Genomic DNA, 10,233 nt, shown 5'->3' on the forward strand with positions numbered 1-10,233 from the left:
AGCATTTTGGACTAGACGGTTTGATGATTTGTGTTTTGTTGGAACAATTTCTATTTTTTTTTCTGTTTGAGTGGTTATGTAAGGATTGTTGTGGTTTTTGAATTTGAATTTGGTTAATCTGGTGATGATTTGTCTTGATTGAATTCGATTGTTGCAAGGATGTTTGGGTTTGAGAATGCTCCAGTAATTCTATCCTTGCACTGATGAGAATCGATCTTTGTGAAATGTTTAGTAGAGGGGTTATGAGCAGATTCTAAAGAGATAGCATGGTTTCTGTTTGCGGGATTATGTGATTCAGGAAAGTATTGGGATGGAATAGTATAACTGTTAATCCAATGCATAGTTTTAGAGTAGGTAGTGATAAATTATCCAGAGTGTGTAGTAACACAGATTTTTGAAGTAGTTGGAAAGGTTTGGGAATTAGTTATTTCTGTGTTGATTGTAATGGTAGTTTTTCCAATACAATTTGTAGATTGAACCTTGTAATGAGTAGGTAAAAATAAAGTTTTAGAGATGAAAGAATTGTTAGAAATGCTTGTGATACCTGTAGAGTTTATGATTCCTGTGATGCTTGAGATGCCAGTAGTTTTTGGTTGATTTAGGTGAGTCATGTGATTCATGGTAAGTTTGAAGCAATTACAGGAGAATCATTGGGTTGATTTCATGATGATCAACACTAGAATAGAAAAGGAGGAGCATTTAGAAGGAGAAGCTTAGCAATAGCAGATTTCCGACATGAAAATCCGTCAATCTCCGGTAGAAAATAGCCGTTAAAGAAAAAAAGGACAAGAACAACGGTTAGAAAAGGCCGGAAAGAAGGAACAACCGGTAAGAAATCGGATGGAGAGGAGGAGTCGTACACTAGAGAGAGAAACATTTTCCACTTTTCTGAACTAATCACAACATGTGGAGGTGAGATAAGGGCACAAACAAGGCGATTGTCTGGTACAGGTACAGGTACAGCCGAAACATCAAACCGATTTGACTCGTTATAATGAACCGAATCGCCAGAAAACGGTATCCAATCCCAAATTACACTGAGTCGATGTCTGATTCAATTACTAACTCACTTTTCTTCACAGTTTAAAACCCTTTTTGCACAAAAAAGAGAGCCAGGTTTGTAGCTCATAACGCGGAGCCTCATTTACCTAAGAAGCCACCCCTAAGCCGAGAAGTGAACCTCTTCTGCTCAATCTCTTTGGTTTCCATGGAAAAATCAAAGTTATCAAATCAGAGAAGTGAACGTCGACTCCCACCATCACCAGAGGTAGCACCTTGGCTTGTTATCCCACATGGGAACTATTGTAAGTTTCAAACTTTCTTAAATTTATTTGAAAATCCGAACAAATCCTACAAACAATTCATACCAGAATTGAGTGAAAAAAGATTTTGGCAAAAAAATTGTCATCAAGGTTGGTTAATTATTGTTTGTGATGAGGATGATGATCCACATTTCAGTAATGGAGATTGTTTTCTATGGGATCCTAGTTCCCTAGAGATTGTTATGTTACCTAATTTAAACCATTTTAATCAATTAGATGGATATCATATCAAGGATTGTCTTTTGTCTTCGCCTCCACGGAGCAGCCGTACTAGTATTGTGGTGGGGATGGGATTGAGGGTAGTAGTAGTAGCAGTAGCAATCATAGCCATAGTGGTAGTATTAGTAGAAGTTGTAGTAGGGATGATGTTGATGATGATGATTCAATTGTTTATATCCTTTATGGTGGAGGTGGAAATTCAGACTTTCTTATTTATTGTCACCCTGGTGAAAAAGAATGGGGAAAACATGAGTCTGTTGATAAGATCGGAAGAATTGAATCGATGTTTTATTTTAAAGCCAAGTTATATGTAATGTGTTTGTGCTTGGAACTCTTGGAGATAACAATACAATATGGTACAATCAGTATAAATGAGTTGATTACCAAGAATGAAGATAAATTATTTAAGTCAGAAAGAGTAGGTGGAAGTTTCGATCATCGTAGTCACTCATATTATATGGAGTCTTTTGGTGAAGTTTTTAGAATCGACAGGTATTTCATTGAAAGAGGTGATTATGCGCACTCTATAACCAAAATAATTGTATCAAAATTGGATTTCTCTTCATTGACTTGGGAGGAAGTGAAAATTTTGAAGGACTATGTCTTCTTCATAAGCTACTTTAGTGATACGCAACTGTCTTGCTTGGCATCAGACTTGGGTTTATCAAAAGGTTGTGTGTATTTTACACTAAAATGTGACCTGAGCTTGTACAAGTATGACCTGGAGGATGAAAGCATTTTACTTTCTTTACCGTGTCTTGATATACCAACACCATGGATGTCGCCCAGATGGCTGTTGATTCCTACAACTTCCAGGTAACTTTGAAGAAGACTGCTTTCTTGTCTGTTTTCTGTTTCATCAATTTCTATTTTTCATTGTCACGTTTATTAACTACATTTTGTTGTCTACAAACATGCCCAATAAAAATAATGCACTATGGTCTGGAATGATTCTAAGGGATCCTTCAAGCACGCACTATGGTATGGATAAATTCCATATCCAGGGGAATATCCCCGGATATGGAAAAGTTCCCTGGGAAAAGTTCCAGGGGAATATCCTTCAAGCACGCACTATTGTACACCACTGTCCTGATAGTGCTTGTTCACTGGGAAAAGTTCCCTACTTAGTTCCCTGGAAAGTGGTTCGCATCCAAACACAGAAGTTACCATACTGGTTACTTTTTGAGGAATTTGCCGCTGGAGGTGGAACTTATCCAAACCATAGTGCTCGTCTCAAGTATCACAATCTCATATTATTGGAAATTTTGATAATGTTCTGTTTCATTTTATACGTAGGGTTGATGATAGTAGAACAACAACAGACCTTATGCTAGGAGAGGATGAAGACATAGAAAAAGTTATAAAGGCAACAGACAGCAGAACTGGTACTATAGATAAGGATGAGGCTAAAAAGGATACTGAACAAGCAAGACTACTTATCAAGCTTGATGATGATATAGTGTGGGCCGTGTCAGATTTTCTTCATACACTGGATTATGTGCATTTGCGTGCAGTTAGTAAAAAATATCGATCAGTAATAGATCTGAGAAGATACTCTTCTACTAGGACTGTACAGACCACAGATATATCTCCATGGCTAATTTCCCCCAAGTATGATCAATCCATTTTCAATTTCATAAACCCAATGCATGATAATGAGAACTACCTCTTCAACATCCCTGAGTTGCTGAAAGGTTCTAGAATTCGGTTCTCGAAAGGTGGATGGTTGCTCATGTCGAAATGCGAGACTTTGTTCTTCTACAATCCATTCACGAAATCTACTGTCAGACTTCCGGACTTGCCAAATGTTAATGGTTTTAGCTACACAGGTATTTCGTTCTCGTCCTTACCGACTGCTTCAGATTGTTTAGTATTTGCCATCGACAAAGAATTATTCAGGGATCAAGTTGGTGTCTTCTTCATTAAAAGGGGAGATAAAGAGTGGTCATATGATCTCTACACGAATATTTACTTGCCCGAAAAGAAAAACCTAGATTTTGAGCTAACTCTCAACAATCCAGTATTCTACCGCGGAAGATTCTATTGCTTAGACCACAATGGAACATTGGGAGTATTATTGGGAGTATTTAAATACGAACACCCAGACATTAGTTGGGAAATTCTATCCATGAAAGCCCCGCCTAATTGTGGATTTATCTACAATAGTTTTTTGGTGGAGTGTGAAGGACAACTTATTTCGGTGTTACTAGGTCGTTTAGGAAATTGGGTTCGTATTTTCAGATTGAACGAAACCAAAATGGTTTGGTCTGAAGTTAAACATTTGGGGCGACATATGTTGTTTCTCAGCAGTACATCTTGTATCTCAGCAATTGCTCCGACAAGTCAAATGGAGAACAAAGTCTACTTTCCGAGGTTGCATAATGAAGGAATTTTGTATTATTCTCTTGATACCGGTATGTATCACTCTCTTGGTAGTAGACATTCTGCTAAAGATTATCGTGGTTCGAACGAGAAATTACACTGCAGTTGGATCGAACCCAATTGGTCAGAGATCTCAGATGACCATCTTGATTGGCTTAACATCTAGAGATACATTATCAGCTACTCTTGCAGTTTGTTTTCCTTTCTTTATTATTTATACGTATTGTATGAACTTAACAGTAGTGTTTTCTTATCTATAAGTTGTTTCCTTGAAATTTCTTATTAGGATGGGCAGTGAGTGCATTTGTGTTGATCATCTGAATGCTGAAATTCAATTGTATTGATGTTTTCTTTTTTAATTATCCGCGTTATGCATCTGTGCCCGTAGTTCCCAAAGATGGAAAAAGAAGTGCCAAGTTTGTTTGGGTCCTTCCACCACTGGTATTTCTGTGGATGTAACACTTTTCCCTGAATCTACATCTCAAATTTAGTGTTCTCATTGCATTTTCTTACTCCAAAACCAAAATAAAAGAGAGCCAAGTTCATTATATATACCAGCTGGCCAGGTGAAAATGTCTTAAACACCACACAATATCGTCCGAATTTGATTACATAACTTTCATTTTATTATTTTCGGTTTAAAGCAGATTTACATTGCAAAGTGTAATTACAAAGTAGATGGCACTTGAAAAATCTTCACGTTGAAGACTTCAATTACAAAGAATTAAAGAATTTGGAAACAAAAAGAGCATACATGAACTAGTCATTGTTTCTCATCTCTTTCTCTAGGAAAGATTGCTGGTGGCACATTCTACAGGCATGCCTTCTGGGAATCTTTTCGTGTCCTTACAGTAGTCATAGATCATATAATTCTTCTGAACCCATTTCATTTTCCCTTGGTTTGTTGAATCCAATTCTTGAGTAAGCCACGCGTTCTTGTTGGATGAAGGACTACCACTGGTACAAGAAGAATCACCTGAAGATGGAACACAGGCCTCAGCATTAAAGTTCTGATACGAGGCGGTGAAAGGTGCATTGGTCCAGTCGGTCTTGACGAGACCACCTTTTGTAGCCCAATCGTCAGCATTCCACAGGCTAGAGTAGATTCTCATCGGTTGGTTCTTTGGGAAAGGAACGCCGATGGATTCGGAGTTCTTGAATTCTCTAATTGGAGTATCATCCACTGAAAAGCTGAACAAAGGAAAAAAAAAAATAATTAGCGAAAAATGATACCAAGTAAACTAGCAGTTTGCACTTGAGCAGTACTTGTTATGGGTTTTGCACTTACACAATGCGTTGGGGATTCCAAAGAATGGAGTATTTGTGGAAGTCGGCAGTTGGGTCGAACCAGAGATGGAACTGTTGCTCTTTGTTTCCTTTCCCTTGACTGAACACATTTGTGTGAAGAGTGTAAGGATCTCCACTCAAATTCCCCAAGAATTCAAAGTCGATTTCATCGTGTGTTGGCCCTTGCGACGACAACTGCATTACGTGAACTTATTTGTTAAGCAAAGATCACTAACGGATATGAAATTTGCAACTAGAGTTCATCAAGAAAATGCTCAAAAAAAAGAAGATGTTTTTGCAATGACTTACATAGTAGGCAGTGACGGTGCCAGCTGAGTTGCCAGAGACAAGCTTAAGCTGCATATCAATCTTACCAAACAGATACTCGTCTTTGGATTGGAAACCAGAACCAGAGGCTTGATCTAGAGACAGACTAAGAAGTTGTCCATTGTTGAGTATCTTACCACGACCATCACCCCAAGTGATATCAAAATCTTTGTCGAAAGTCCGGCCAGCAGCAGAGCTTAACACAAAAGTGCTTGCTAATAAAGAGACCATTAGTAGTTGTACTACTACTAAACTAGAAGTAGCCATTAAATGAAGCTTAATTAAGAGACTCGAGTGAAGATTAGAGTAGTGAATATGAGCTGAGGCTTGCTGTTTTTGTTGTGCTTTGGTTGATAGTAACATCCTGTATTTATAGTGGTGAGTAGAATTATGTACAGGGATGCTAAAATTTTGAAGGAATAAAATCAGAAGGTTATAGGAAGGTTCATGAGGTGGTGTAGCAGTATTAAGTTGGACACAGTTGGCAAATCGTCGTATCTGGTTGGTAGAGAAACGCGTCCGTACGTTGAAGTTTGGACAAAAGTTAATACTAATAGCTCAAATCTTGCAGCTGCTGCTGCTTTTATGACATGTCTCTCGGCTTTACTACTCTTTGCCTACTTTGATGATGATGTACCCAAATTTCCATGGCCAGCCCATACACAACTTTGCGAGAAGGAGATGCTACAAACAATGCAAGTTCCGAGTTCCAACCACTCTTGTTTGTTTTTTTTCATAATAAAGTGCAGCACCGCCAAAGGCCCACACGGTCACACCTGACAAATTGACAATAACATCATGGGCACTAGTGAGTGCCATATGTACATCTTTATACAGCTCAAAAGTTGATTCTTTTGTTTATTTGTTTTTGGTTTTTACAGAGCTAGCACGTGATTACTTGAGCAATTTAAGACACTAACAGGGTGGATTTGTAACTAAGTGCATACTTAGCCAACAAGGTAAATTGGAGTAGTTGATCTCTTACTGGATTCACATCTCAATTAAAAATGGGGAAAAGATGTTAAAGTATCATTTTTAACTTTCATGTTTATTTTCTTTCAGTAGTTTATTAACGGACCTTGCTATAGTATAGTCGGGACAGTAGGAGCTGGTCCGGATTTAGGACACGACGTGGTATAATCTAAAAGGTGAAGAGGGGAATGATTCTAGCATTGAAATTGATAACAGGAGAGATGCAAATTATCAAAGGTTTTCATCGGTTGTTCCAGATTTGGCGCACGATAGTTGTCCGGTTTTAGCGTTTTTTTCTATTCTCTATACAATAACAAAGTTTTTCGAGCGATCTCATTCACCGGAGCTCCACATTAACTCTCGCTTCTGGTTGATTCTGGCCCCACCAGTTTTTTTTTTGTAAAGTTATTGAATTTAAACTAATAAAATTTAAGGAGAATTACTTTTTTTCCAGTAATAAAATAACTAAATATTTATTCTTTAAACTGTTAATTACATTGTAACAATGTTCTTAGTTGGCATCCGAGCAACAAGCTGGGCGTCAATCCCTTTTTGAATAGCAACACCCAATCTATGGAAAATAAAAAAAATAATTAGCCTAAAATAGCCTAAAATAGATAAATCTTAAAAATCTTATAACATGACAAAAATATATTAATGAATAATTAATCATAGGTATATCACAGAATCCATGATTTCATCATGATAATCGACAAATTAAATCACAATATCCGCGATTTCATCATGATAAATCATTTTTAACTTTCATGTTTATTTTCTTTCAGTAATTTATTAACGGAACTTGTTACAGTCGGGACAACAGGGGAAGGTCCAGATTTAGGACACGACGTGGTATAATCTGAAAGGTGAAAAGAGGAATGACTCAAGCATTGGAGTTGATATGATGGTGGAGATGTGATGGCATCTTCATTAGATTAATATTTACTTCTCTACTTTGTAAGCAGCCTGGGGGATGTCGCTCAGATGGTAGAGCGCTCCCTTAGCATGCGAGAGGTGTGGGGGATCGATGCCCCACTTCTCCATCTTTTATTCAATTTTTTGTTGTTGTAGTGAATAGTTTGAGAGTTGAGACTTGTTGATGTTCATGGTACACGATGTTAAGGTGTTGTACTACTTTATTTTTTAACCACCTGAAAGTGAAAATAGCGAAGCAGATTTTTCCAGATAGTTTGTCCAATTGGTTGTTTTTGGCATAAATCGCGTGTTCTTTATGGCATGTTTAATTTTGAATGTCTCTCTTTTTGGTCATAATAGCAGTCTAGATAAAATTATGGATAAGAATAAATTGATTAACTTGACCTGTTGTTAAAGGACAATAGTCCCACATCACTAGTTTTCGCACTAGTTTTCGCATAATGAATTTGAAATATAATATGGAAGGACCGTTTCACTTATTACTAATTGATTTTGAGTTGGATGCCCGCAAACTTTAACACCAGTAGTACTCACGTTATCTATCCTTTTTAAACTAGGTTACTACATTAGCTTGAATTTGCAAATTATGAGATCAGCATATAAAATTCCAAACATTTTATAAAAATATCGGCTTTTCATTTTCAACAGTGTACATTACAATTTACTACAGCCTACAGGAGTAAGAAAAGAACCATTTCTTCTCAGAAACAGAACTAACAAATGAATTAAAGAATAATGATGATAGCGCTCCATACTGATTATAAACTCTTATGTATCGATCTAGGAGAGATTGGCAGTAGCACATTCCGGGGGCATGCCCTGTGAAAAACGTTTTTTGTCGGTACAATAGTTGTAAATCATGTAATTCTTTTGTACCCATCTCATCCTCTTTTGGTTCGTTGAGTCCAATTCCTGTGAAAACCATGCATTATTACCGGAGGCTTTAGATTTTGCGGCACAAGAAGAGGCAGTTGATGGAGTTGCAACACATGCGTTGGCGTTGAAGTTGCGGTAGGATGCGGTGAAGGGAGCATGGGACCAATCAGTTTTTACAAGACCTCCCCTTGTGGCCCAGTCGTCTGCGTTCCATAGACTGGAGTAAATCCTCATGGGTTGGTTCTTTGGGAAGGGAACGCCAATGGATTCTGAGTTCTTGAATTCTCTAATTGGAGTACCATCTACTGAGAAGCTGAGGAAGAGAAGAAACTTTGATCAGTTTCGATACATGAGTTTAACAAAGTGAACTTGCTGATATTGGAGATTTTAACTTACATAATACGTTGGGGATTCCAAAGGATAGAGTAAGTGTGAAAATCGGCAGTTGGGTCGAACCAGAGATGGAACTGTTGCTCTCTGTTCCCCTTTCCTTGGCTGAACACATTGGTGTGTAGAGTGTAAGGGTCTCCGCTAAGATTACCTAAGAACTCAAAGTCGATTTCATCGTGTGTTGGCCCTTGGGAAGACAACTGCATGCAGAAAAATTCATCGTAAGTAAGAAACTGCAAATAGTACTGAATATGGATTACGTTTCATGTATATGGAAATTGAGCTATGGGGAGGAGTGCTTACATAGTAGGCAGTGACAGTACCGGCAGAGTTTCCGGGTACAAGTTTAATTTGCATATCAATCTTGCCAAATAGGTATTCGTTCTTGGATTGAAAACCAGAACCCGAGGGTTTATCAAGTGAGAGAGTAAGAAGTTGTCCGTTATCGAGTATCTTACCACGACCATCACCCCAAGTGATATCCATATCGCGGTAGAAATTACCAGCAGCAGATGCAAGTACGATGGAACACGCCATTAGAGAAACCAACAAGTATAATTTTGAAACTGAACCCATTGTAAAGATTTAGATACAAGTCTAAAATAAATGATGTTTTAGAGATTTTAGAAATTATAGAATACGAAATTTGAATGAGATAATTGGAGCTGTGTGTTGTTGTAAGAGAAGCATCATCCTCCATGGTTTTATAGCAGTGGTAGTGAAGGGTGTATTTCAGTGAGGAAGGTTGCCAGAAAAAACGAGTTATGAGTTGGACACAGTTGGTATACTTGTACTTGCTCCCCATACGCACACGCGGTTTTCAACGTATGGGCAATGGAGTTGATAGTGATAGTAAATCCTGGAGACAGGTTGTTTTCTTGTAGCCTTGTACTTATTTACTTTCGGCTAGTTGACCGTGACCCACCCCATACAAATTCTTTTTCTTTGTTTCAACATAAAAGAAGTTATGACCACTTGGAGAAATCGATTTCAAAGTGACAGGCTGGCAGTAATTCAAAATCACCCGCCACACCGCTGCCAAAGTACCTTTCCTATCATACCACAAGGCTAATTCTCATCATCACTCATCAGACGTGTGGATCTTTACTTCCTTTTCAATTTATTCAGGTGGTCAGTTTAACAATACCACCATGTTTTGTCTTGCGACTAAGTTTCCAAAGGACTAAAACCATGGCCACCTTAAAACGCGTAACATCAAGTTTTTTCTACTCTGTAACACGGGCTCTCGGTGTATCTGGTGGAGTTCGGATGAAATTCTCCGCACTTAAACATGAGACTTTTTACTACTGTATTTTAGTTTTAGCTCAAAACAAGAGACGCTTATCTATAATTAGGCTGTGTTTTTGTTGACTCTTTCTTTTTTCTGTTAGGTGTTACTAAATGTTGATCCTACTAAGAAATTGTACGAGATTTTGTTGGTAGAATTTTAACTCGCGAAATTGGGGTATAAACAGATTAATTGTGGTATACCAAATAAAACAAAATAAAATCATTAGTAAGT

General features: G+C 37.8%; 3 protein-coding genes across 3 annotated transcripts; 1 reads left to right on the top strand and 2 right to left on the bottom strand.

Annotated features, from left to right (window-relative positions):
• Positions 1–1,128: 1,128 nt before the first annotated feature.
• Positions 1,129–4,282, top strand: LOC113289072 (F-box/kelch-repeat protein At1g57790-like). The gene is made up of 2 exons (XM_026538242.1): positions 1,129–2,357; positions 2,838–4,282. Exons 1-2 carry the CDS (start codon positions 1,825–1,827, stop codon positions 4,087–4,089), a joined length of 1,785 nt encoding a protein of 594 aa, XP_026394027.1. The 5' UTR covers positions 1,129–1,824; the 3' UTR covers positions 4,090–4,282.
• Positions 4,283–4,517: 235 nt separating this feature from the next.
• LOC113289073 (probable xyloglucan endotransglucosylase/hydrolase protein 23) lies at positions 4,518–5,891 on the bottom strand. The gene is made up of 3 exons (XM_026538243.1): positions 5,520–5,891; positions 5,212–5,405; positions 4,518–5,114 (listed from the first exon to the last, which is right to left on the bottom strand). Exons 1-3 carry the CDS (start codon positions 5,802–5,804, stop codon positions 4,709–4,711), a joined length of 885 nt encoding a protein of 294 aa, XP_026394028.1. The 5' UTR covers positions 5,805–5,891; the 3' UTR covers positions 4,518–4,708.
• Positions 5,892–8,045: 2,154 nt separating this feature from the next.
• On the bottom strand, positions 8,046–9,406 carry LOC113289074 (probable xyloglucan endotransglucosylase/hydrolase protein 23). The gene is made up of 3 exons (XM_026538244.1): positions 9,015–9,406; positions 8,718–8,911; positions 8,046–8,634 (listed from the first exon to the last, which is right to left on the bottom strand). The coding sequence occupies exons 1-3, from the start codon at positions 9,285–9,287 to the stop codon at positions 8,226–8,228; spliced, it is 876 nt and encodes a 291-aa protein (XP_026394029.1). The 5' UTR covers positions 9,288–9,406; the 3' UTR covers positions 8,046–8,225.
• Between the last annotated feature and the right edge of the window lie 827 nt (positions 9,407–10,233).

Source organism: Papaver somniferum, chromosome 6 (genome assembly GCF_003573695.1).
Source record: "Papaver somniferum cultivar HN1 chromosome 6, ASM357369v1, whole genome shotgun sequence".
In the NCBI taxonomy this organism is placed as follows: Eukaryota; Viridiplantae; Streptophyta; class Magnoliopsida; order Ranunculales; family Papaveraceae; genus Papaver; species Papaver somniferum.

What these genes read in the sequence shown, in the direction of transcription:
- LOC113289072 (XM_026538242.1), top strand. Translation starts at nt 1,825, where the DNA reads ATGTTTTATTTTAAAGCCAAGTTATATGTAATGTGTTTGTGCTTGGAA. An exon ending in TTGATTCCTACAACTTCCAG is followed by an intron (nt 2,358 to 2,837) that starts GTAACTTTGAAG and finishes TTTTATACGTAG; the next exon opens with GGTTGATGATAGTAGAACAA.
- LOC113289073 (XM_026538243.1), bottom strand. Translation starts at nt 5,804, where the DNA reads ATGGCTACTTCTAGTTTAGTAGTAGTACAACTACTAATGGTCTCTTTA. An exon ending in GCACCGTCACTGCCTACTAT is followed by an intron (nt 5,406 to 5,519) that starts GTAAGTCATTGC and finishes CACGTAATGCAG; the next exon opens with TTGTCGTCGCAAGGGCCAAC. An exon ending in TGGAATCCCCAACGCATTGT is followed by an intron (nt 5,115 to 5,211) that starts GTAAGTGCAAAA and finishes TCCTTTGTTCAG; the next exon opens with CTTTTCAGTGGATGATACTC.
- LOC113289074 (XM_026538244.1), bottom strand. Translation starts at nt 9,287, where the DNA reads ATGGGTTCAGTTTCAAAATTATACTTGTTGGTTTCTCTAATGGCGTGT. An exon ending in GTACTGTCACTGCCTACTAT is followed by an intron (nt 8,912 to 9,014) that starts GTAAGCACTCCT and finishes TTCTGCATGCAG; the next exon opens with TTGTCTTCCCAAGGGCCAAC. An exon ending in TGGAATCCCCAACGTATTAT is followed by an intron (nt 8,635 to 8,717) that starts GTAAGTTAAAAT and finishes TCTCTTCCTCAG; the next exon opens with CTTCTCAGTAGATGGTACTC.